The sequence below is a fragment of the Polyodon spathula genome, chromosome 14 (assembly GCF_017654505.1).
Source record: "Polyodon spathula isolate WHYD16114869_AA chromosome 14, ASM1765450v1, whole genome shotgun sequence".
NCBI classification, from domain to species: Eukaryota; Metazoa; Chordata; class Actinopteri; order Acipenseriformes; family Polyodontidae; genus Polyodon; species Polyodon spathula.
Window position 1 is genome coordinate 5,042,213 of NC_054547.1, and position 27,675 is coordinate 5,069,887.

Sequence of the window (27,675 nt, forward strand, 5' to 3'; positions counted from 1 at the left end):
AATATCAATATAATCCATTAAAATATTTTCAGTATAACCATTGTTTTTGTCATGATTTTGAAGTGAAATCCTTGAACTGCAGAACGTACACATGCATGCATACAATCCATAGTTATGATACAAACTGTGAATGAAGACCGACTCTGACATTAGGGAACCATTCCTTCAAAACACCCTTTCATCCACTGTGTTTGATAAGCTCTTGTATGACAACCATACTATACGTTTAACCATTCTGCTTTTAAAGTGGAGTGTTGCTGAGAGATTATTGATGTTAATAATCTTCTTTATGCATGAATTCTGGCTTTTAAAATTGTTTTATTTATATTCCTTTACATACTGGTGGATGTAGAATCCTCTTTGATTTCAATGAGGCACTGTCCTTTGAAGACTGTTAAATTTAATGTAATTAAGTGAGAGATGAAGGGCTATAATCAACATGAAGATCATCATTTGTCAGCGGTTTGAAGAAAGTATGTTGACCTTCAAATTGTAAAAAAAAATCATAGACTTTGAGCATTGGAATGGGAAATATTCTGCATACAGCAGTGAGAACTACCTACTACAACAATGTGAGCTGCATGCCTGTCACACGCAAGCGTGAATCTTGACGATCAGACCTGTGATTTCAATGACTTCACATTCAGGGATCCTCCCCAGCACAGTTAGTTGAATGCCCTCGTTGTGAGACGGCAGTGTCATTCAGATTACACGACTGTTGTGTATTCGCTCAAACATTTAAAACATTTTGAGTTACAACATAAAAGTAAATGGTATAATCCATGCTGGTTACTGATGTAATGTAAAGATGGCGAGGCTGCTTCGGAACTTACTGTTGTTTATAGTCAGAGTGACGTTAAAGATCAGAGTCCTTGGTTTCTGGGCACTGGTTTACAGTTATTGCGCTTTCTACACTTGCATAGTGCTGCTGAAACTTCTATGCAGCATAATAAGAAGACCGTTAAAAACATTGCAGTGGGTAATCCGAGAAAACCCCCCTGCCTGCTTGAATGACACGTCCTTGGGAACGCACTGCTATGTTAGAATTAAGGTAAGGTGTGTGTTATTTTTCTTCATTCGTTTAAAGAATTATTGCTAAAATATGCGTGCGGTACTCCTGAAAAGAATTGTAATTCACAAATAAATACCAATGAAACAGGGGCCTAATGACGACAGAATTTGTAACTTGAAATCAACCCGAAGTGCATTATCATTTTTTATAAATAACACGTACGTAGATACACATATATATTATATCGTTTTTGGCATATAAGGATGGCAATTTGCAGTGCATCTAATAAGTGTACTGTGCTCGTTCCAATAAGGTGCTGAAAAACAGCTCCAGTTTAGCGGTAGGCTACCTAATATTTTCATTGCCAACATAATCCCTCCACGCCTACGACAACACATAATTTGTTAAAATGTACTTCGTTTGACTTGCCCAATGCCACACTTGATGTTACTATTGTTATTCTTGGGCTTCTAGGCTTGATAAGATAACAACGTTGTTGACAGTGTTAAATGGAATTCACCTGTCAAACACGTCACTTTTCGTGTCACCTCTGCTCAACATTGCTGGAATATCAGTTTTAAATACCGTGAGGGGCATATATTATTTGTAATCACAGACCATAGCGTTTATCATTTTTTTAGATTTCCACACAATAACATTTCTTTCAGGTTTTAATTATTTAACTTATTCATTTGGGTGGACTGTGCACAGTAGGCTATTGATCCTTTGCGCTGGAGCTCATCTTGTACATGCATAATATATATTGATATTCTTCTACAATATTCCAGGACATGGGCTGTCGATATTTATTAATATGCTGAGGTTTTAACAGGTCTGCAAGTTCTATTAATTGTTCTTCTTTTCACCTTTGTTCCCCTGAGAGGCACATATAATCATTAATTTGAGATTGTTAATATTGTGCAGCCTTGGGTATTAAAACAGGTGGATACAATTTTTAGTCCAGCCCCTGCATCTCTCTTCCATTTGGGATTGCATTTTATTTTACAGCAATAGTAGAAAGTCCACTGTCATTTGTAAGTAAGAAAGTACATGCAAACTGTGTATCTAGTGCAATTGTGTTAATTAATTGCATGCTCCCTTCTTTTAGGAATCCGGGTTGAGATTCCATTATGTAGCTGCTGGTGAAAGGGGCAAACCTCTGATGCTGTTTCTCCATGGATTCCCAGAGTTCTGGTAAAACTGCAAATGCCATTGCATACCCAAGAGCCTCGAATATATATATATATATATATATATATATATATATATATATATATATATATATATATATATATATATATATATTTTTTTTTTTTTTTTTTTTTTACTGTGCAAAAGTTTTAGGCAGGTGTGAAAAAATGCTGCAAAGTAAGAATGCTTTCAAAAATAGACATGTTAATAGTTTATATTTATCAATTAACAATGCAAAGTGAGTGAACAGAAGAAAAATCTACATCAAATCAATATTTGGTGTGACCACCCTTTGCCTTCAAAACAGCATCAATTCTTCTAGGTACACTTGCACACAGTTTTTGAAGGAACTCGGCAGGTAGGTTGGCCCAAACATCTTGGAGAACTAACCACAGTTCTTCTGTGGATTTAGGCAGCCTCAGTTGCTTCTGTCTCTTCATGTAATCCCAGACAGACTCGATGATGTTGAGATCAGGGCTCTGTGGGGGCCATACCGTCACTTCCAGGACTCTTTGTTCTTCTTTACGCTGAAGATAGTTCTTAATGACTTTCGCTGTATGTTTGGGGTTGTTGTCATGCTGCAGAATAAATTTGGGGTCAATCAGATGCCTCCCTGATGGTATTGCATGATGGATAAGTATCTGCCTGTACTTCTCAGCATTGAGGAGACCATTAATTCTGACCAAATCCCCAACTCCATTTGCAGAAATGCAGCCCCAAACTTGCAAGGAACCTCCACCATGCTTCACTGTTGCCTGCAGACACTCATTCGTGTACCACTGTCCAGCCCCTCAGCGAACAAACTGCCTTCTGCTACAGCCACATATTTCAAATTTTGACTCATCAGTCCAGAACACCTGTTGCCATTTTTCTGCACCTCAGTTCCTGTGTTTTCGTGCATAGTTGAGTCGCTTGGCCTTGTTTCCACGTCGGAGGTATGGCTTTTTGGCCGCAAGTCTTCCATGAAGGCCACTTCTGACCAGACTTCTCCGGACAGTAGATGGGTGTACCAGGGTCCCACTGTTTTCTGCCAATTCTGAGCTGATGGCACTGCTGGACATCTTCCGATTGTGAAGGGAAGTAAGCATGATGTGTCTTTCATCTGCTGCAGTAAGTTTCCTTGGCCGACCACTGCGTCTACGGTCCTCAACGTTGCCCGTTTCTTTGTGCTTCTTCAAAAGAGCTTGGACAGCACATCTGGAAACCCCTGTCTGCCTTGAAATTTCTGCCTGGGAGAGACCTTGCTGATGCAGTATAACTACCTTGTGTCTTGTTGCTGTGCTCAGTCTTGCCATGGTGTATGACTTTTGACAGTAAACTGTCTTCAGCAACCTCACCTTGTTAGCTGAGTTTGGCTGTTCCTCACCCAGTTTTATTCCTCCTACACAGCTGTTTCTGTTTCAGTTAATGATTGTGTTTCAACCTACATATTGAATTGATGATCATTAGCACCTGTTTGGTATAATTGTTTAATCATACACCTGACTATATGCCTACAAAATCCCTGACTTTGTGCAAGTGTACCTAGAAGAATTAATGCTGTTTTGAAGGCAAAGGGTGGTCACACCAAATATGGATTTGATGTAGATTTTTCTTCTGTTCACTCACTTTGCATTTTGTTAATTGATAAATATAAACTATTAACATGTCTATTTTTGAAAGCATTCTTACTTTACAGCATTTTTTCACACCTGCCTAAAACTTTTGCACAGTACTGTATATATATATATATATATATATATATATATATATATATATATATATATTATATATATATATATATATATATATAATATATACTGATATATATCCTGTTAGATGATAACTCTTAATAAGGTCCATGTTATATTCAGATCTCCTTGAGAAGCTGGAGATTTTTTACCCAAATAAAAGGACTTCACTAACATATATCCCACTTAATAAATCTTTATTTTTCCAATCTAATAGCAGCTGAACCTGGGCTGCCTCTCAAATTAATTCTGAATGAAAAGAGCACTTTAATTACCGGCATGCTGAATTGAATGCTTTGAGAGAATAGAGAACATAAAACAAAAATCTACTGAGGCTTGCAGACAGCAGCAGAACAGGACGAGGGTTTTATGAACAGACATTGTTTTTCTCCTGTTGTGTAGGAGTCACTGTAATTTAAGACCATCTTTTATAATGTTTTAGTGTCTGTCATTAAATTATGTGGAATGCAGAACATATTAGCCTGGAATGGGTTTTTAGAGATAGATTGTCAACAGTAGTCAACTAATCTATAACTTCCACTGACACACAGCCTTTTATTAAAGCAGACAGCCCTTAATTATTCATGGCTGCCCATTTATTGCACTGAACACAGAATAGGTTCTGTTTCAAAGCTCAAGTGAGATTTTTGGTATTACAGATTTATTCATTTATGGGTTTTTAAACGCACAATTTACATTGCGAGTCACTTAAAAGAAGGGGATTTCTCTAGCAAAATACAAATGGTTTTCTATAGTGTTGGAAGTGTAGATAATTGAAAGAAAGGTGTTATGATTGGTGTGTTAGTTTTGTTCCTAAAATATTTGATAAAAAATTGTCGTTTTCCAAATTATACACATGAATTCTTTGTTTAAAGTTTAGTTAGCATTATTGTTAACATGCAGGATTTTAACAGTTAAGACTATTAGAGACAATACATAAAAATAATGGTCCATTGTGATTCTATGTATACCTTGCAATAGACCAGTACTTTTGAAACACCCTGATCAAATGTTTTGAACATGCATTAAATAATGTGACCAAATAAGCAGTGAGAACAAGTATTTTAAAACTTGGTGAATAGTCATTGTTTAAAATAACGTTATTGTTCATAGTTCATTGAAAATCAAAATCATCTAACGTCTCATTAAGGGTTTCGACTTTTAGGCCTTCATAGCTAGTTCACTGGACCCTTGGGCTCTCTGATTCAAACAAAGAACTAACCTGCAATGAAAAATATAGCAAAAGGCTTTATTTTTCTAAAATAATTTAGTGAGCCCTAGCACATTTTCAGACCAAAGTTTCAATCCGTATTGATTATTTAAACACGAGTAGAACATGTTTGCAGAAAATAGAGTTTTCCCACATTTGGAAAATCACCTAGCTGATACAAAATGGTCAGTTTACATGTGTCCATACATACTCAAGATGGGACTCCTAAGCTGGAAGCACAGTGATCATGTCAGCCTGTGTTTGAATGTGGTTTGGTTAATTAGTTGGTTAACTCAATTTGGTGTACTTTACAGTCTCTGCTTGAGAGAAGTCCAGCAGAATCTGATAACATGCCCCAAAAATGAAACTGAAGAAAGTTTAGGGCTGGTAACAGATCTTGCTGCTGTTTCAGGTTTTCCTGGCGTCACCAGCTGCGAGAGTTTAAGAGTGAGTTTCGAGTTGTAGCTGTGGACATGCGGGGGTACGGGGAGTCAGACATACCGGCTGGGAGAGAGCACTACAGGCTCGAATACCTTGTGACTGATGTCAAGGATATTGTGGAGTACCTGGGTGAGTTCAGCCATCAGCCTCCTGAGGTGAAAGGCTAGCAGTGCAATGCACTTCACCACTCTGACCTCTTGGATTTCCTTTTAGCATTAGCTGTGCTGTGAATGTAGAGAGTCCGTTTTTCTTAATCACCCCAGTCTCTCACTCCCATGCAGTCACTTTTCCATGATGAATAGAATAGAGATTATTCTCCCACTCTCTTCTTTCAAAAGCAATATCATTTAAAAAGCAAAGACTGAAACCTTAGTCATTAAGTTTGTTCTAGAATGGGTCCCAGAAACTGAATGGCTATGTCTTGGTTGCTGTGTTTAAAGTTACAAATGAAGAGCTCTTTGTTTTATTTCAGGTTACAACAGGTGTTACCTGGTTGGTCATGACTGGGGTGGTATGATTGCCTGGTTATTTGCTATCCATTATCCAGAGATGGTGAATAAATTGATTGTTTTAAATTGCCCTCATCCAACTGTTTTCACTGGTGAGTTCACCGTTTTTTAACGGACGGGTTAGTTTGTATTTGCTATGCAGTGACTTAAATAGCATCAGGCTCCATGGCCACCTTTACATTGGTCTCTCTTGATTTTCTTACTGGTTAATTAACAGTTAAAAACCACTTAATTGCCTTTCTAGTGGTTTTATTTGACTGTAAGGCTTTCATTTCTCAAGTCTGCGTTCGTTATGGGATAGTGCTCTAAAGATGAGTTAATAGTCAAGGCTATTTCTGTAAAGATGTTTAATCAGACAAGTCCTGGAATCCAGCTAAAGCTTTTCTGTGCTTCCAGATTACGCTCTGCGCCATCCCTCCCAGCTGATGAAGTCTAGTTACTTCTTCTTTTTCCAGCTGCCAAGGTTTCCTGAATTCATGTTTACGATCAATGATTTTAAGGTAAGCCACACTTATCAATAAGGACGTAACATAATATATTGTTAACATATTGTTTTCACGGCCTGTACCACACCCTGTATTTTAAATTCAGTTTATGGACCATTAATCTCTTCCTCTAACACAAGCAAAATATTAAATATTCAACTACACATAATAATCGTATTGTTCTCAGCACTGTCACATTTACCCGTACACATTATACCCTTGAGGGTTAATGGTACACCCTCCTTTTCCATTTATATGTTTTAACTTTCTTCTTCTGTGTTTTGCTTCAGGCTATAAAATACTTGTTTACTAGTCAGACCACAGGGATTGGGAGGAAAGGCTGCCGGCTGACGTCTGAAGATATGGAAGCTTACATGTTTGTGTTCTCCCAGCCAGGCGCTCTCACAGGGCCACTCAACTACTACAGAAACGCTTTCAGGTAATTGCCAATTAAACGCTTTTTTAGGAAGATTGGAACAAATCTTAAATTGCACTCTTATTGAATTTGTCACATAGCAGTTACTTGCACGTACATCACTACAGCCACTGCCAGCCCAGTTTTTTTGATTAGATAAAGTGGAGTCTTATTTCCAGAGTCGTCAGTAGAATTTTTCTGTGGAGAGATGTATACTATAACAACCTTCCTTTAGGCTTGGTGCTTCCATTTGGATGTCACAGTGTTTTGTGCAGTACCTCAGTGCTAGACCACGGACAGGGACAATGACGGGCACTTAACCCTCCACACCAGGCTGGGAACAAATGACATCAACCGATCGCAAGTCTAAGTAACAGAATGTATTATTCTGCTACCCGACTGCCTTGCTTCACATACATGTCAAGTTTAAGAAGGCTAACTCAAGCTCTGAGGGCAAAAACAAGTATTCAGCAAACTGAAAAATGAGATAACCTGCAGCCGCTTATACAGTTTTTCAGTTTTATCTCAACCTTGCAAGCAGTGTTGTTGTTTTTTAAGAATTTGAGTTACTGGTCCAAACTTACAAATCCTTGGTAAAAACCCCTCTCCTATACAACAGTTCATTGAAAAGGGAATAATTTTACTGCACTGTTAATGAACAACATCAGTGCCCTCTAGTGGTGTGTTTGAGCAATGGTAATTTATTATGTTCTTCACATTTTTCCATAAGCAAATAAATGAAGAGCTAGAAAAAACACTAGTTTGATTACGCTTAGCCTTCTACAAACATTACTAAATTACAGATGTGCCCTTCTGTTTTTGAACCTGTAAAATACTTGATTGTATTTAATTCACCTTATTTTGCAACATATTGCATTATTATGTTACTTTTACAGTGCTTATGCTCTTGAATTGTTTTTTTTTTATGCTTTACTGTATGTTAATTTGTAAAAACGAAAAAAACTTGGTAGACAAACGTTCTGACTTTTTACACTTTTTATAAAAATCAACTTAGCAACAACTGGGCCAAGCAAACCCCACCAGAATCAACAATATTTTAGAAGCAGGACATTTTATTTACTTCTTCCTGAAGGAGGCTCAAAAAAAATGTTTCTAAGAATTTGCTGCTGCAGCTGTGCAGGAAGACACTGTGCATCACACAAAGGCACAGAGCTTGTTTTTCTTGTTGCAAACTCATATAAATAAAGGGGTCTTTGTAACCAGTTTGCGATATTAATGAATTTAGTCACTGACTAGACACAAAAGACTTCGCTGTGTCGACTGCCAGGTAGGGCTGTAGCAGTGGGTGCACATTAACTGCTGCAAAAGTGAAAACAAATGTTGTTTGCTGTGCGTGATTTAAAAGCAGACTAACTTAGACGTGGCACACTATTTTATAATAAACCAAAATAAAGATCTTAGCTGTACTGCACTAAAAGAAGTGCCATATATTTTTTTTTTTTTTTTTTTTTTTTTTTATCAAACACTAATCTCTATCCAGAACGATCTCTTTTCAGAAATTTGAAATGTTCAGACTTTTTTTTGCAATAAGTGACTATGTGGTGTGTTTTGTTATGAGAAGTATCATCTCGTTAAGGTCAGGTGAGAGGACGGCAAAGCTGACAGGTTCCGGCCGCTCAGACTGCGTGAAATGATTTCTGAGGGTTGTTTAGAACTTTGCTGTATGTTCTGTGCACAGCATCTATGCACAGGGTAAGATGCAGTGGAATTGACAGTTGTGCTCTTATTATAGTGATACACTAATGCTGAAAGACTGCATTCACAAGGGGCACACTCACTCTGGTCATTCCTGCTGGTTTGTGAGGCTGGGGATTGGGACATGGGTTGGCCATTTTATCCCATCCTTTTTTTACTAAATATCTTGTTACTCGCCTCCTCTTTAAAAATAGGGACAAGATAAGCAAGTTGTCTCACAGGAGCAGCACTACCACAAAATGGTATCCATTTTTTTGGACTGATGAATGTGTAGGGAAGAGACATTTATTGCCCATCACATGCTGATAAATCACAAATATTTTGATGTTTTATCAAAACAGTAATTTCTTAAAAAATGTTTGCGGTTAATAACTTTGTTTTGTCATTTGTATAAATAATTTTAAAATAGCACAATATCTCGGTGATACTAGATATAAATAATGACTACATAAACAAGCCAAGTGTATGGGTTGTGGTTTATCTGCAATTAGGTCAGGCTGAGTGCAGAGATACAATGGTGAAGTCCTTTTTCTTAAATAAACAAAGCAGTGTGTACAGTAGAGATAAAATCTGTCTAATACCAAAATGGTATTCCGTTTTAATCATGTTATATATTAAACACTGAAAGGGGAAAAGAAACTCCCCTCACTTATTATGAAAAGTCATTTGTGTAATGCATCAAAAAGGTCTAGTCATACCCATAAAAACGTCTGTTTAATGCTTTTTTATTTAAGTGTACCATATTTTAAAAAATCCATATTTAATTTGAAGTCTACCTTCAGTACATACGCATTCTTCTGTAATATTAGCAGTCTGTTATTAATATCAAAAATAAACAAAAAAAGTTGTACATATGTTGTACATAAATGCTTTTCCATTATGTTGAAGTCGATTGCTATCATTGTTCAAGAGCCCTGCGCTATATTCTAACTTATTCTAGTATTCTAATATTCAGCTAACAAGGAAGGTTTAGTACAGTTAAGTCAACTGTAATTGGCTGAGAAAATGAATAGCTGTTCACTTTGAATCTGAGTTAAAGAATTAGACTTGACTTCTGTAATGCTTTGGTCTGAAGCTGGGGAAGGTTTTTGAACGGTTGCCTGGCGAACCATGTGGGTAGCGGCTGACGCACAAAGCTTCATAAAAATTGACATCAGTTGTAGTTTAGTCATGAAGTGAAAGTTGGTTGAGGACTCCGCTAACTATAATAGGTCTCTTTTTTTTAACTGTTGACGTTCTAAATACAGTGAGGATGTAGGGGGCTATTTTTAAACCAGAAACCAGGCTTACCTCAGTAGGGCCACACTTTAAAATAAGTATGAATTTGTGCGAAAAATAAGGTTTTTCATATGCATGGACTGTACAGGGGGTGGACAAAAAGCACACCTGCCATAGTACTGTCAATGAGGTGTAGGGGCAGCAAGGATGGATTGATGTGACAAGTCTGCAAGGTGCTTAAATTCATCCGAACAGATACTTGTTGATTCCTCGTCCTTCAGGAAAGTTGGGTGTGGGAATACTTTCCTCCACAAAGGCCCTCAGGGTCCTCGCAGTTGTTCCTCACGAAGCATCTTTAATTTGTAACCAAAACACCTGCCAACCGAGCCCCTGTCGTCAGTTATCTATTAAAGTCTGTCAGCACTGTTGTCTGTGACTCAAACTGGCTTGCAGAAGATAGAGTACAGGGTGATGTGTTTGATGTATTTAACATGGGCCTGATTACTCATATAATATAATACCACTCGAATAAATAATACTTCTTAGTTGAGTGTTATTCTGAAACCCAGGACTAGTGAAGTGATAAAAAAAGTTTAAGAGAAAATTAAATTGATTTATGTGTTTGTTTGTTTTTTTACAGTTTTCTGCCTTTGAAACAACAAGAGGTGAAATCACCAGTTTTACTTCTTTGGGGAGAAAGGGATGCGTTTTTGGAACAGGAGATGGCGGAAATATCAAGATTATACATAAAAAATCACTTTAGACTGAATATTATTTCTGGGGCTAGCCACTGGCTTCAACAAGATCAGCCAGACATTGTGAACACATTAATATGGACGTTTCTGAAAGAAGGAGAGTCAAGGAAAAACTACAGGAACTGATTATTATATGTACTGCTGCAGAATACCTTGAATTGCCTGTGAAAACGTTTAAATGCAATCATCGTTGTTTTATTTGTATACATTTTAACTATTTCTTTTTTTTTTTAAAGAAATGTGAAATTCAGTAAGCACATTTGTCAAAGCAACTGACATTTTTTGTTAAAAAAAAAAAAAAAAAAAAGTTTTGCACATAACATCAGCCTTAATATTGGGGCATACGGTCAACTTGTGAGTGCTATTGTGTGTGCCTTTGATTAACGTATTAATGTGCAGAATAAAAGCGTGCCATTTTTACAAGCTGCAGAGCTGTTTAAATGCTTGATAGCCGTCACAAAAACGCACATGTTGTATAATTAAAACCGTCCTTTGTAAAATTGAAGGTGTGTTCTCTATTAAAATGATAATGTTCTTCATATTTGTATTTTTGACAACTGCTCAGATATATAAGAATGTTGTTAACTTTATCTTTGAGTATAAATTAATGGTTAAATATTGTAAGAGTTTTGTATCTCTTGTTTTACACATGCATATATTAATTCATCGATCCAAATCAAAGCCATTCATTTTTTAAAGCAAATAAACAGCAAAAACAATTCAGCTACCATGGTTTTGATATCCCGCTGTTCTAGAAAAAAATATTTAGATTTGGAGTCCCAAAATTAATTAATAGCAGGTTGATTAAACATTTTTCATGTAATGCTTTTGGGACAAAGGCTAGTGTTGTCGTATGATCACAGAAGCACAGCCGTTTCCCTGCAGAAAAAGAACGTGATCCATGAGTACAACATTATCATCAGCAAGTGAATTGTACTGTTCAATTGCAACAGTCCCATTATAGTACAACTTAAACTGTTAATAAGACAACTAGCATGTCTGTAAAACACACACCCATTCTCATGAATAACACTGTCCCTTTAAATACAACATTCTCCCTGAACACCTGGGAGGCACTTCCGGTTCATGACGTAGATGGAAAGGCATGGTTGCTGTTTGTTTGAGTTGAAACCAGGGGCTGGAAGGCTGTGTGTAAGTACTGTTCAAGTACACCTAACTCATCTAGCGTGTGTTTAACAGATGAAAAATATACTGCAGTCTGTTATAATATAATGGATTTCGTCTAGGTGGTTCGACACGTTTCTGTTTGAAAAAAAAAACCCCACAAATAATAACGCTGATTTGTGTTACAGACGGGAGATATGACACAGGCCCGGTTTTTGGGATGGAACCGCGTAACTCTCGCGTTTTCATTGGTCCATGTCTGCCACATGAGTGAGTCGTCACACGAGTGGAAAAACTTGCAGGTGATGCAGGCATTGTTAACATTGCGACGCGAGAGATTTGCTTTCCCACAACCTTTCAATTAAATATAACGTAGTATTTTGCTTTTCTAATATAACAAAATATGAGTTTTTACTTGATACGAATTATCATGTTATGCACGAATGTAAGAATAGTTTTTTCTGTAGTGGTGTATTTTTTTCTTTCAAATCCCTAATTCAGGGCCGATTTGGTTTTTAGATAACGACGTCCCAAATTCTGGTCAGCTTTGCATTTTCAAATTTAGCCCAGTTTTTGGGGTTGCATGGTTGGTGTATTCATGCAGGGGTTGCAAGGTGGTGAGTGAGTGCGTGCAGGGGTTGCGTGGTGATGAGTGAGTGTGTGCAGGGGTTGCGTGGTGATGAGTGAGTGCGTGCATGGGTTGCGTGGTGGTGAGTGAGTGCGTGCAGGGGTTGCGTGGTGGTGAGTGCGTGCGTGCAGGGGTTGCGTGGTGGTGAGTGAGTGCGTGCAGGGGTTGCGTGGTGGTGAGTGAGTGCGTGCAGGGGTTGCGTGGTGGTGAGTGAGTGCGTGCAGGGGTTGCGTGGTGGTGAGTGCGTGCGTGCAGGGGTCGCGTGGTGGTGAGTGCGTGCGTGCAGGGGTCGCGTGGTGGTGAGTGCGTGCGTGCAGGGGTTGCGTGGTGGGTGAGTGTCTCTGCAGGGGTTGCATGGTGGGTGTATGCGTGCGTGCAGGGGTTGCATGTTGATGTGTGTGGGGGTAGGGTGCAGGTTTGGCGCAAAAGAGGGGGCGGGAAAAAGACTGAACGGTAGGTTAAAAGAAACTACTACAATCATTTATTTTCACTTTTGACTCCGAGTCCCCTTTTCTCACTTTATGATTTTATTTTGTGATTATTTAATTATTGTCAAAATAAAAACCTTCATCTACTCATGGTTGCAGTCTCACTTCCGTCCCAAAAAGAACCCGAAATGCTACAATATATTGATGGACGTTACATAAGCAAATGAGATGCCCTTTTTAGGAATACCATGTTCTTTCTCAAAAATGTGTTTTAATATTAGCCTTTAATAAAGAAAAATGACCGCTTTAATTCATTTGGATGATTTAATCTATTTCAGTGCAAGGTGGTTTCTTCATTGTAATAAGATACTTTTAACATTTACATTTTCAGTTTTTTCATAAAAAAAAAAAAAAAAAAAGTTTTCTGGGGCGAGTGAAAAATATGGTAAACTGTTCATGCGTGACTTAGAAACTCGGTTGTCAGCTAAGTAGAATATCCCAAAAACTGAATTCTAAAAACCAGAGTAGCCCAGAAAAATAGGGATGGTATCAGAGCGGCCCAGAATTTGGGACATTATCTGAAAACTATAGTGGCCCACAAGGGCCCTGGGCTTTCAGAACCCCCACTTTAAAAGTGGTTCCAGTGCCACTGGCGGTCCAGAATTTGGGACGTTATCTAAAAGCCAAATCAGCCCAGAATTTGTGATGTAAATGAAAACAGGGGCAGTCTGTATGTAAAACTGTGATTACATTAGAGATAAACTAATGTTTCCTGTAACAAAACTGCAATAGTGTGGAAGATATATATTTAATATTAAAATATATCGCGCAAACGATTATTGATACATGCTATTTGAAAGAAAAAAGTACACCAACACAGAAAAACTATTCTTATATTCGTGCATAACATTGTAATTCATGTAAAGTAATAACCCACAGTTTGTTATATTAGTACAGCAAAATACCACGTTATTTTTTAACTGAAAGGTTGTGGAAAGCAGATCTCTCTCTCTCTCTCTCTGTAATCGCAGTGTTAAAAATGCCTGCAAGCTTTTCCACTCGAGTGACAAAATATTCATGTGACAGGCATGGACAAATCAAAACGCGACACTGTTATGTAGTTCCATCCCAAAAACCGGACCTGTGTCATACCTCCAGACACAGTATTTATGTAAACGTCCCTTACACAACAGACTATCAATGTAAATGAAAGACTTTTTTTAAACAGTTTTTCTATTTTCAGTTCACTAAACAGCTGCTTCTTATATTTGTAACGTCACAGCAATCGTTACCCCCCAAGCAAACAGTTCAGCAAGATTGTTTTTGAGAATGTATTAATGAAAACCCCAATATGGTCGAATAAACCTACACTTTTCTGTTCTGATTAGCATGTACTACAAAACAGTTTATAAAAGGCATTATAATAATGTTTCAGGAGAAACTGACAGCTATTGTAGCTTATGACACTGGTGTTTTTTATTTTATTTTATTTTTTCCCTCCGTTGTCTATTGCAATATTGTACAGTTGCATGAAACAGTGTATGTGCTCTGTACATGTACACGTGCAGGAGTATTGAATCTGGGCTTCTGAGATGGTCTGCTGAGGACGCCAGATTGAGTATCCAACCCCACCATTTCACGAAGGGCTGCAAGCATCTGTGTAGTGATTATGGACCTGTATCATTAGTGCACAGTGCAAACCGATATTATGCTATGATATAGTGTGTAAAGAAAGTTACACAGTGAATCGTTATACCCCTAGTAGTCATTGATCAGACCATATTCATTGTGAACATACAGTATTGAGATGCCAGTTCCTTTGTTGTTTATTTTGTTTGGTCCATATTTAAAAAATATTGTTTTATTGAAATTGTGTAAACTTAACCCGAGACAGGATCCAAGATGTGCCACTTAGTATTTCAAATCATTCTTTAAAATCCTACTGCACAGTAGAAGTCCCCTGCGCTGTGCTGTCCTGCAGAGCACCTGCAATCTGTTCTGCCTCTGTGTCTTTCACAGGTGTGTAGCTGAACGGTAGACTGTCACTGGACTGTTCCCTTGTATGGCATTCTTGCTTGGTCATGGCAAAGTGGAGTGTGAATGTGCGCCAGGCTGTGGCCGTACCAGAAAACATAAAAGGGTTTCAAGAAAAAGGAAAAAAGGAACGACACAAGCTGAAGGAAACCCTGGCATCCCATCTTTCAGAGGATCTGCACAGGTAGTGTGCACAACATTGATTCCAGGATAACAGTCACGCGTGAAGCACTGCAGGAGGGACCACTCTCTTAGGGAGTGAAGGAGCCATACCCAGGGCTGAGACTCCAGTATATTAATGAACTAAACACTAACTCCTTTACTCATTTCAGTCATATGGGGTGTCACCCAGGGGTCATTTATTAACACAATAAATATGAAAGACAGTAGTGTTTAGGTAAGTTTTATACGTTTTCAAGCAGTAGTGTGAAGATCTGTGACTCAGATTCAGGTGGAGGCTTAAGCCTGCATCTTCATTATTTTCTTTTTTAAGCAAATTGGTGCTGCTTCATGATTCTTTTCACGTGTTTATTAACACCAAACATTTTTTTTAGAGAACCTAAAAAAAAAGCTTTTTGTAATTGTTCTGTTAATCTTTTTGCCTTAACGACAACTTTATGCCCCCTGGGTGTTGACTTGGTAAACTTATTTTCTGATCACCCTGTATATATGTGTGTATGTATGTGTGTGTGTGTGTATATATATATATGTATATATATATATATATATATATATATATATATATAAAATATGTGTATATGTGAATGCATGAATTAAACTCTTTTAGTAACTACCCTGACTAATACAGTAATAATGTCATGTATAAACTTGATATAACGTATTGTTTACATTTTAAATGTGAAGCTTTTGTATCAGTCAAGACTATTTTTCATGCAAGAGTTACAGCACAGAACAGAGAGCTGGCTCACAGAGGGATTTGAAAAGGCGCTCAGGTGCAACAGCACATGTCCACCATATGTCACTGTTTCCCATTGAGCCCCATGATGGAGATTTGATTACTGCATGGTGTTTAGCAGTAATTCGTTCCGAGCTAATAAATGATCTTGATATAACTTAGTCGCCAGTCACAGTGCATTATATCAAGATAAGTGACCCATTTGTAAACTTTATATAATGTGTGTGTGTATAGATAGATAGCTGTAGATACAGTCATAGATAGATTTTTTTTTTTTTAAGTAGTAAAAGTATATGTATTTAAATGTTGAGCTGGACAGTGTTTATTCATTTAAGCAGACCAGCCTATTTTAAGCATGTTGAGCAGCTGATTGTTTTATATTAAACAAGCCCTTAATGTTCAAAGGTTTCCAGTGCTCGGCATGTAACAGGCAGTAAAGTACTCGCAGAATGTAATGTAAAGAAGCCAGGGCTTGTTATTCCATGAATTTCAGTTAATGTGCACACATTTTTCTCTCTTCGGATAAGTTAATTTTATAATTGTTTTAATCAACAGCATACTCTACTCAATTTTTGCAAAACTCTTCTTTACAGTAAAATGAGCTTCAGTTAACAGAGAGTTAGCCACTGATTTAAGACACGCTTTCTTACCGTTTGTTATCATTATCAACAGCCCCCTTTTTTGGAAATGCAGGGTGCAATAAAATAAAATCTTCAGCAAAAGACAAGGGGAGTTCTGAGACAGTTAACTCAAACCGAATGATTTATACATACGACCTTAAATATCTGATTAGGATATTAAACATGGCTTGTTTGCATTGTGCAAGCTGCCGGCCCTTGATACCGCACTGTGGTTTTCTGGCTGTGTTTCCCTTGCTCTGCTCACAGGGTTGGAGCTCACATTAAAGGTACTGAAGCAAGACAAGCACATTTGTTCTTTTTCCTTTTTTGATCACCATCCTAAAGATCTTAGTCTAATGTGAAGCCTTGTAGAAATAAACAAGATAATCTTCATCAATTAAGCACCCTGCCTCTTCCATAAGTGGGCTTTACATCATTTATGAGTGAAGAAAGGTGAATTATTAAACCTGCACAACGTGAAGCATGACGTTTCCCAGATTTATGATGTACATCCTGTCTGTTGCATTAAAGGCAAGAATTAAAAGTATAGCTTCTTCATTCATTATAATGGATTTGGAGACTTGTCTTTAGAAATAATACACAGTGCTTTTAAAAATGCAGTCTAAATCCCAACATATTTTGAAATGGACACTAGGATTGGGAGGAGTATACAGAAGGTAGTAGTCAAAATCAGTATGCAGTTTTCTGCATGTTGTAATAATTGGTGACAAGCAAAATATAGCATTTTTCATTTTTTTCTTTTCTTTTTTTTAAAACAGGCTCTTCAAAGAGGAATTGCAGGCAGATGTCACATTCCAGGTTGGGTCAGAGGTCTTCCGAGCACACCGAGCTGTGCTGCTGGCCAGAGTGCCAGAGTTCTTCCACCAGGTTGTTGATCGAGCGACAAATGAATGTGGTGACATTTCTCAACTAATCCACATAAAAGCCATTCAGCCTTCAGAGTTTAAACACTTTTTACAGTAAGTTTTCATGGTTGTCAAAATCTGGTTGGGAAAAGGGGAGAATGTTAACTATAAAAACTATAGTGGTATTAAAGAGTTAGTAGTGGGGTTCTGAAAAAATGTAACGTGTTGCTACAACTGTCTAAATCATGTACCTGTAGTTTATCTTTCCATTAACATTCTGACAAGTTTTTACACAAGTTTAAAGTCCTGTTTCGAAGCTGTTTTCAAAATGGCCGCTCTGGTGCACTGGAGTTTGAGATCTGTCCTCCTCTAAAAAAAAAAAAAAAAAAAAAAACAGAACCAGTGCTCAGGCTTTGTGTTCCGACCACATCGTGGATCGTTATTTCTGTGTTACCTGTTTGACGATGTGGGCAATAATCCTTACACTGTCAATGCACTAGATTGGCAATTTTTGAAAAGAACTTTGAAGCCGACTTCAAATTTATACTTGTAAAAAGGCGTCAAGATGTTAATGGAAAACTACAGGTACGTTATTTAAACAGTTGTAACAACATGTGGGGACACATAACGGTATATTTTTCAGAACCCCGTTGCTAATGCCCTTCTCTTTAGCACTGTTTTATTTTATAGCACAGCGGATGGATTATCAGTTGCTGTACCTAACAGAGTGAAAGCAGTCTACTGCGAATATTATCAGCCACTTAATGTGATCAAAACAACCCTTTCCACATGTTAAATGATCTTCCCACTTAAGTGCAAGTGTTAGCGAAGGCTTCCATTAAGTGAGATCCAAGAGGTGTATTTAATTCTCCCAATTAAAATGCTTTGCACCGTCTTTAAACAGAGGGGGATGGAACTCACAGAACAGATAAGAATCTAATATTGAGCAATTCAACCAACACCCATGTTTTCAAATCAAATGTTTTCAGATATTGTCACAGGCTTATATGTTTTTTTTTTTTTTCCAGTATCTTGCTTATAAAATATTTAATAGGATTATGGAAATCGGCTAAAAAAATATTTTCACAGTTTTGTAATCAGCTAGATGTTACAGTAATTCATGCAATCAGGTCAGCCCTTACAGGCTGAAGTGCAGACCCCTGTGTTCAATCACCCTGTGAAGGATTGAGCAACAGCCCTAGACTGCTGTGTTAAACAACTCTAATGTAAGCCTGTTCTTAAAACTGTGTTTAATGAAAGTGATTATGAACCCTTTAAAAGCAGATGATCTTGTTTTCACTTTGTCCTGGATTCTGTTTTCTCGTGCATTCTTTTACAGATGGCATGATTAAAGTACAGCAAGAAAACCTGTGTTTTGTTATCCTTTCCCTGTTTCTTTGTGGTTATGGTTATCCTCCAGATCATTTAAATTTCTGATCTGAAGCATCTTTCTTCTATCAATCTAGGCTGATTTATACGGCAGACGGAAAAGTGAACAGTGTGGGTCTAAAGGTAGCAGGAGAGGAAAAAGAGGCTGCTGTAATAAAGAAAGACAAGATGATTGCATCCAGCAGTGAGAGCAGCGAGGCCACTGAAACATTCAATATGAAATATCCCCAAGGAGCAAACCATCCATCTGGTCAGCCATGTAAAGGAACTGCCGAGGCTCCAGCAGAGCAGGCTTTGGGCATTCTTAAAGAGGATCTCTTTGAGGGTTCAGGTGGGAACCACAGCAGATTAATTCCATCAGGTACAGTAGTGGAAAACAACTATACATAATTGTGCATTACTGAACTCCAGCTTCATAAAATATAAACCACAACAAGCTTAATTTCTCTTTTTTATATTTATAATTTATATGCATTCTACATGATTTTTACACAAAAAATAATTTATTTTTGTCCTGTTAGCAACATCCTTGCATAGCGTAGCCATCTGAGCAATTATAAGACATTGTCAAGCAGTTTTTTTTTTACTGTGCAGTTTGTTTACCTCACCAAAAGTTAGTTTGAGCTGTATGGACACTTCAGATGAAGTAAAACCCAATACCGATACATGTCCTAAAATATCTGAAATGATAAGGATAGAATAACAGTTTTATCTCTACGTTTTAAAATAAAACTAGTAAAATACTGTCTTTAATGGATTTGTTAATGAATGAAAAATGTTTAGCTTATGGTTTAGTTGCTGTTAAAAATGCTGAAATATTACAACGTTAACTGACCTAATCTTTCTCAACAACCTTTTTTTTTTAATCTTCTTTGTATTTCCACTAGACTCAGTTACCGTGGCACCTGCCTCTGTGCTTGGAGCAGATTTGCTTTCATTGTATAAGGGTGGTTGCTTCTCGGATATTAGCATTCACATTGGGAGTACAGTTTTTAAAGCCCACAGGTATTCCTTATTTATATATGAATAGTCGCAATATCAGATAGAAATCTAGGCTTAGTAATTTGTTTATTTACTTGATCGCTTTTTTTCACTAAAGTATTTTCTTTCTAAACAGTGGTGGTTCAGCCAAAAGTCTACAATGTAAATATTGGGGCTCCCGTGTACCACATCTGGTAAAGGCCCTCTGAGTGGGGTACCCTATAGCCTTACCCCAATGCCATAGCACATGCTACTGCAGCCTCTAGTTTTGAGAGTTAACCAGGTTTTCCTAATGCGGTATACTTAATAGGAAGCACAGTCTGGAAGGATGCTTTTTTAATGCAGATTTTCCGTCTCTGTAATTGCAGCTCGGAATTGTATGTCAGACAGGATTTTGCCGAAGCTTCCTAAACTAATCTTCTCAATCTGTTCTGTGTTCTGCTATTGCAGGGTTGAATTTACTTTTTGAGATACATTTGATGTTAAATAATTGCACAAATGCAAGATTTTTTAAACAAGATGAAGGTTAACACCTGAAAGTATTTTTTGTATCCTGTTTTATTTATTTTAAGGGTGAATATTTAAATTAAACATATGGAAGCACCTATATAATTCTCTTAATTAGTCTGACATACAGTTAGATCTGAAATATGTTCTGTTGTCATTTTGCAAAAACACATTATGGTAATTCAAACAGTGAAAGCATCTCATACAGTGAGTTGAGTTTTGCTGCAGCTATTTTAGCATACTGTATATGGCTCAAGTTTTGTGGAAAAAAAAACAATAAAAACGTACAGTACTGGCAGCACACCCAAGGCCTCTGCTGAGGTTCACAAAATGAGGGTTATCATTATTAAAGTAGTTATTGCTTCTGAAATTTAGTTCAAAGCCTGTGGGGGGAGTACGACAAAAAGAAATAGGGATTTGGATCCAGTGAGGTGTAGGATTTTCCAGTACTGTTCCCTTTTATATAATATATCTCCATCATGGGTGTTGAAGATGCTTATATTAGTTGGTGCACATAATGCTGTGTCTTCATTATATACAGGGATATTCTGAAGTAAGGTAATGAACCATCACGCTATTAAAAGCCTGGCTTCATAGTGAAACTGCACGCTTTCCTACGGACACTCTGCGGCATGACTTGCAGGTTATTGAGTATTTACATGCTACTGCCAAGCATCTCTGTATAACCCTATACTACAAACAGTGGGATGCAAAGTTGGATTCTTCTCGATCGGCACAACATTGATAGGAAACAATCTACAAAGGGAGAGTGTGTTTAATAGAAATAGAAATAACTGAGTACACCTTGTAATGCACTTCTATGTATATTTACTGGAGAACTATACCATATATAGATTGTATTATACCTTTTACCACGATTATTAATGAAACACTGATATAGTGAGGCAGAGGTCCCCTCACTGATAGGAATGCCTGATAATCTGTGTATTGCTCTCCCTGCATGTACATAGATATTTAAGAATGCTGCTGTTCTCTGTTTAGTTGACGTGTGAAAACGTGTGCGCCTGTGTTTTTTATTTTCTATTTCCAGGGCCATTCTTTGTGCTCGCTCCAGCTATTTCGCTGCTATGCTGAGTGGAAGCTGGTCAGAAAGCTCCCAGGAGCACATCACATTGCAGGGGTAAGTAGTAGATGCTGTACTGTACAGTTTAAGCAAGATCTGGAGGTGGGAAGGTTAATTGGGCTATTTTTTTCTTGCAGTCCCGTATAGCTCATTAAGTGATTTTATGGATTCTGTTGATGGAAAACATGTGATTTGAAACTTGTTCCAACTCCTTAGCAGGACTGTAGCTTCTGGGCATTGGTTTGCATTATTTTCCCTGCTTAAATGAGAGGATTTTTAATGCATGATGCTTTTTTTAATGCAAGCACAATTGAATGAAATGTAAGTACCACACATGTTTGGAATGTTAAGTATATAACACAGCCACAATGTAGGCATGCTGTAGCAACAAAGGAGACTGCTGCAGAGAACTGCTGTTATTTATTACTGCAGTTGCATGAAGATACACTTGTTTTCCGTGTGCTTTTCGCTGCAAAAAGCACTTGGTTATAAATAAACTTGAGTAATATCAATCAAGTAAACATGTTTCGTATTTAATTTTTTTTCTTAAAGTACATAGAGCTAACAAAATAAAGTGTACCTTATCTCATACTAATTATCATGCATTTTCTATTGCAACATAATTTAGCGATGTAACTGAAATATGAGTGAAAGAAGCAACCTGTATAATGTACACGGTATTAGAATGTAGATTGACTGCATTGAAGCAAAAATCAAATGCAAACAAAAGCCGCCTGCATGTTTTTTTTTTTTTTTTTTTTTTCCTTAGAGTCGACCATGCAGAAATGGCTGTCATGCTGCATTTCATTTATGGAGCTGTTGTTGACCTTCCAGAAGGAGCGGATGTGTGGTATGTGTCAGGGCCATCAGGAACGATCCTCACTGTTTAATACAGTGTACTCCACAGTCTCTCTCTCTTTTTTTAAGCAAGTTTTCAAGAAACACTCCTTGAATTGTAGCGAATATGACAAACAGGACATCTGCTGTATTGTGTGGGTTACAATACAGTGCAATTAGTAGCCATTTAAAGCAGAAATTACAGGCAAATAGTAAAATTATCTAAAATATTTGTCGCACTAAAAAAGCAGGGTTTTCAATGCTCTGCAAAAACTGATGAAGCCTGTGCATTGAATTTGGTCCCCAGTGTGTAAAAGTGTCATGACAAATACGGTTAGTGTAAGTTTTTTCTTCTTGAGCTATAGCAGAGGTTAGCTGTGATTAAATGTAGGATGGGATGCATTGAGTCACTTTGTAATACAATTATTAACATCTTGTTGTCTAAGAGTAGAGTATTCTCAGCAGTATGTGGAATATGCAGATCCATGTACTATGTACATCTGTGACTACTACCAGTTGCTGCATTTCAATTGTTCTGTTGTTTCATATGCTGGGTTTTCTCTTTGTTTGTAATAATTTCTAAAACACAAAACAAAATTAGCCTGAACTTCAATTAATTGTATTACATTTCCTGACTTAGACGGACACAGCATTAGGGATTACTGAAGAGACATCCACACCAAATGTTGTTTAGACTATCAGATCATTCCAAATAATAATATGCACATTGTTCCAGCCAGGTGCTGTCGGTAGCAGACATGTATGGATTGGAAGACCTGAAGGAAGTAGTGGTGTTTGTTCTGAAGAGAGATTACTGCAGGTTTTTCCAGAAGGTGGTCCGTTTTTTTTTTAAATGTTATGCAGCTGTGGTATTGCCTGTAGTAAACATTTAAACATCTAATAATAGGAATACTTACTGTTTTACATTAACCGATAAGAAACTGACTGTGTGATTTGCTAGTTGCTTGTCGTTTTAAATTTATGATTGTAGCAAGCCTGAAAAGCTAAATCCGGTATATGGAAATGGCCTTTTTTCATTTAGCTAAATGTTCAGATGATACCTTTCTAAGAGCTTGCCAGTAGCTTTCTGTAATGGAATATGTTGAGACATTTCATTTCACTTCATGTGCTCAGAAGTCACCGCGCTCACTTGAATGTCATTGCCCTGACTTGGCTGACATCATCTTCTTTCAGTCTTTTTATTTCGTTTTTTGTTTTGTTTTTTTTGGGGGGGGGGGGGTTATGCAGTGTGAAGCGCTTACGCATTTCTGTACCAGCCTTATGCAGTGTTTCAAAGATTCACTTAGCTGCATCTGTAGTCAGATCCCACAGGTAAAAGGCAAGCAGTTTTATCAGGAGAAGAAAAAAACATGCACCATTTCAACAGGATGTGTGTTTCTTAACAAAGTGCTTTAAAAAACACCTACAGCTATGGGTAACATTGAGACATAATAAAATAAACAAAATACAGTATATGAACATAATTTTAGATGCTTTTTTAAAAATGTTTTGTTTAACACCAAAGAAACAAAAACATGATATCGCAACCGTCTACTGGAAGCCACACTAGTAGTACAGTATTTCATGTTAGATTTTGAAATGTCACGTTTCAATTGTCAGTTTTTCGTCAAGTATATGGAAAACTACAAAGCGGCATGTCATCCAGTATGCTGAGGTGATATTATTCAAAAGGTTTCATTCGACTTTAAAGGATGATGCAAAACTTTTGCCATAGCTATATTGATGAATATGGAGTTGCATGCTTAGATAGAAGAATTTAACTTTCCTTCCCTTTTAATTTTCCAGCCAGTAGTTGGTGTGCAGCAGTCTGTTTTGGAGTGCCTATCTATAGCCCATTCCTTGGGGCTTGAAAGTCTCTATGCATCTTGCGCCAGGTGTGTTTTCCTTTTCTATAATTGCAGTACCATTTAAAAACATGTCCTCACTTTATACCTCAGCAGTTACAAAGACTACTTCTGTTGTCCTTCTAGTTTTGTGTTTTGTGCTAAGAAATTGTTCCATCTTGCTCTGATTCCAGAGGGAGAATGTTTAGCACAGCAACCTCCTTGTGTAAGTTCATTGACCATGCTCCTTCATTTAATCATGCTTGCCTTTTGCAGGTGGGTTGCAAAATATTTCATGAAATGCTGGTCTGGAAGAAACTTTGCATTCCTGTCAGCTGAAATGCAGAGGGCGTGTCTAACTGCTCTCACACAGTCCATGGTACGTGTCGCGTGGAAGGAGCTAAAGTTATTTAATGTGATTTGATAACCGTTTTTATTTCTTAGATATTTTTTGGTCTAGTCTGATGTGCATGTTCCCTTGTTCTGTTTTTGGAAGAAAATGCTACAGATTGAATCAACGTTAATTATTTTATTCAAGTAATGGATAGCTAGATGGAGCCAAATTACTGCTGCAGATCAATCTGTTTTCTTTCTTTTTCTTTATTTTGTTTAGAAAAGACTGTTTGTCTTGAAATAGTAGGAATATGCAGAATGAGCTGCAAATTATAGGCTATATGTTGTTTTTTTTGACCGTCCTATTTAAGTTATCTTTGAGCAACCAAAACTACTGTTGTGTTTTGCGTGGGTGCCATTGGATGAGACAGTCTTCTACAGTCACTGGTTGGCTCCAGCTGTATAGAACTGAACAGATCTCTGATTATTTTGTGCACAAAGATAGCAGGGCTTAAGTGTCTCAGTGGTTAACATAACTCTGATTTAGGAAGTCATGGGCCTGTTTTCTGGTGTGGTTGACTCTGCCTAGACACCAGACAGGGTGGTTATTTTAATCAGTGTTAAATTAAACTTTATCTATGTATTTGTGTCTGTGTTAATTAAATGTGATGTTTATTAACATGATAGTTTATAGTCCAAACTACCCATTTAACCCAACAAATGAGCTTCTGAAGTTGTAGATGCCAAGACTGTTCCAACTTTCCATGTGATAGTATTGTTGGCCCTCACCCATTGTTATTTTATATATTGTGTGTTTCTTAAAGCATACAAAAGTGAATAACATTATGAAGCAAACCGCCACCAGCATTATCACTCTCGTTCCAACAAGTACAGTCCAACAGAGAAGAAATAATATGTTCAAAATAGACATAGCTTAAAGTCTTCCCCAGTTTTCTTTTTTACTGACAAGATGACATTTTAAAGGTGTTTATACAAGTCTTTTTCAGGTACGAGTCAAGTTGTCTTGTTTCTCCTGAAAAATCAGCAAGTGTTTTTTGTATTTATTGTCTTGCACTTTTAAAAACCTCTCCTTAAATTCTTCGGTTGTTGGTCTGAACTTCATTGTTTTGAATGTATTATTTCTTCTGCATTGTACTGCACTCGTTGTAAAGTGATAAAGGCTGAACACATATATTATAACAATGTATGCCCATATCTTATTATGTAGTCAATAAAAGCTTAAAGGAAAATCAACAGGCAAATGTCCTTCATTATGTACCACATGAACATGTGAAGTGCTTCCATTTGCCTGTCTTTGTTAGAACCAGGACAATGTGGTTGCCATGCTGATGGAAAGTGACCAGCTGATCAGCAGCCTGCCTGGAGTGAAGTGGGCAGAGCGAGCTTCGTGTTTGGCGACAGAGCTGCAGGAAGAATGCATATCCTACATCGTGGAGCATTTCTCTGAGATAATACTCGGTGATGGCTTCCGTCATCTTCTACAGGTAGCACTTAACTGTGCGTATTTAGTGCACTTGAAACACTTAAGGCAGACTACAGCTGTAGTACTTCTGCCCTGGATTAAATCAAAATGATGGCAGTGCTGTAGCCATGTAATGTTACTGTTTAGTGCAGGGAAGAGAGTCCTTCTTTATTGCTCCACTTAAAAAGACTGCAGCAACACCTGCTGTATATGCTTTGTTCTCAGGTCTGTCCGTAGAGATTCTGTGAGTGTGTATGTATCGCACTTTCTCATCACTCCCTGGCTGTCATCCATGTTACAGCGTTTGCAGATGTCCACTGTCTGCCATCTTAAGTTAATGTAGATAAGGTTTTTATACTACAGTTTAGAGCCCTGTAAAAAAAATAAAAATAAAAAATAACAATTTGATGTTGAAATTAACCATCTTGAACAGAATACAAGCACACCATATTACCGAGTGAGCACTACCACTCGCTGCTATAATAATGCATATTTATCCCACCTGTTTCCAAAAATCATGTATTTCAGATTACTACTGATGCAATAACACTTAAATTTTGCATTCAGATATATGTTACGTAACTGTGTTAGATAAGATCCTTTTTTATATATGGGTCATCATATTCTAAAGCTGGCCCTGGTACAGTTATATAATACAACACAATCTCTGTGAAGGATTCAAATGTTTCATGCTTCTGTTTCATGCATTTTTCGATAGAGTTCAAAGGATGACCTTCTGAAGTTGCAGTCATTCCTTGAAAAACCTGTTCATCAGATTTCCAGATTCTATTGCTGTTTATTACTTTGTGTTTGTTGTTTTTTGTTTGTATGTTTACTTGGTGCCACCATAGATTTGGTAGTACAATTGTTCAAGTGCCAATAGAAAATAGACTTTAACAATACAGTCTCGGCAGTGGACTCTTTTCACAGAACTCCACATGAAGCTTCATTTATATAATTAATACATAAAAAAACAGATTTGCTTTTGTCATGTTTCTGTTAATTCGTTTGCAAAAAAAGAAACATGACCAAAGGCCTAATACTAAGTTGTCTTTTTAGGTACAAGGAATGAGCAGCAAACCGTATTTGCTGGAGAAGATATTTTTGGCCATTGAGAACGGTGTCACTATGGATAACTGCTGCTCCCACTTCATTACTGTGGACACCCTGAAGAGAGCACAGCTTATGGATGAGATGGTATGTCAACCCCTGCCAATGTGTCTCCTACTTCCCTTCAGAGATGGGAAAAGAACAGTGTGGTATAGAGATACACACTGTATAATCCTCACAATAAAAACCTTTAGTAAAGACCAGTAGAGATATTGTCCCTGGAGCTGTTTATTTGTGTATATATATACACACACACACAGACCCCTATATGAATGCTTGAAAGATAGGACTCTTACCACGCTTGCTCTGAATGTTTTATGCGTGCATCAGCGTTTTTTAATATCCATGTGGTGGAGTGGAGGTGATTTAAACTGAAGCCCGATGGCATAGTTTTCACTATTCATTTTGCATTAGACAGTTTCATACTGTGTTGCCTTTCGCTACATTAGCAACACAGACAGCAGGTAATATTATTTTTATGATAACTTATTTTGGGGGGGGGGGGGTTGCGGCGGTGAGGCTTGGTAAATACAATTCCAGGAATTTAAGAAAACACAAATGTACAATTTTTGGCATGACAAAGCTTTTAAAGCATCTTTGTAAGTAATATATCCATTCCGTTGTTTAACAGCAGTATTGCATTTTACTGCACACGGCTGAATTGCTCCCTTGAGTTTTTGACCTTGGCATGACCTAACTGCGTGACAGTGGTTTGAGGAGCTGCTGTAAAAATCCGTGGAAGGCAGTGGCAGAATTTTAATCTGGATTTAAATCTGTGCTAGCGTTTTTATAAACAGCATTGAGCAGC

General features: G+C 37.4%; 2 protein-coding genes across 4 annotated transcripts in view; both read left to right on the top strand.

The window, feature by feature from the left end:
* Positions 1–669: 669 nt before the first annotated feature.
* Positions 670–11,346, top strand: ephx4 (epoxide hydrolase 4). Its single transcript, XM_041270513.1, has 7 exons — positions 670–1,051; positions 2,121–2,206; positions 5,556–5,713; positions 6,057–6,185; positions 6,490–6,593; positions 6,869–7,017; positions 10,568–11,346. Exons 1-7 carry the CDS (start codon positions 809–811, stop codon positions 10,806–10,808), a joined length of 1,110 nt encoding a protein of 369 aa, XP_041126447.1. The 5' UTR covers positions 670–808; the 3' UTR covers positions 10,809–11,346.
* Positions 11,347–11,769: 423 nt separating this feature from the next.
* btbd8 (BTB domain containing 8) overlaps positions 11,770–27,675 on the top strand; it is a 28,389-nt gene continuing 12,483 nt past the window's right edge. For all 3 annotated transcript variants that reach the window (XM_041270484.1, XM_041270485.1, XM_041270486.1), the window contains exons 1-12: positions 11,770–11,834; positions 14,883–15,081; positions 17,213–17,413; positions 18,766–19,049; positions 19,576–19,693; positions 21,228–21,317; positions 22,030–22,110; positions 22,834–22,930; positions 23,904–23,992; positions 24,218–24,320; positions 25,597–25,779; positions 26,817–26,954. In XM_041270484.1, the coding sequence (XP_041126418.1) occupies positions 14,945–15,081; positions 17,213–17,413; positions 18,766–19,049; positions 19,576–19,693; positions 21,228–21,317; positions 22,030–22,110; positions 22,834–22,930; positions 23,904–23,992; positions 24,218–24,320; positions 25,597–25,779; positions 26,817–26,954 (1,521 nt within the window). In that variant the 5' untranslated portion in view covers positions 11,770–11,834; positions 14,883–14,944. The remainder of the gene's footprint in view (positions 11,835–14,882; positions 15,082–17,212; positions 17,414–18,765; positions 19,050–19,575; positions 19,694–21,227; positions 21,318–22,029; positions 22,111–22,833; positions 22,931–23,903; positions 23,993–24,217; positions 24,321–25,596; positions 25,780–26,816; positions 26,955–27,675) is intronic.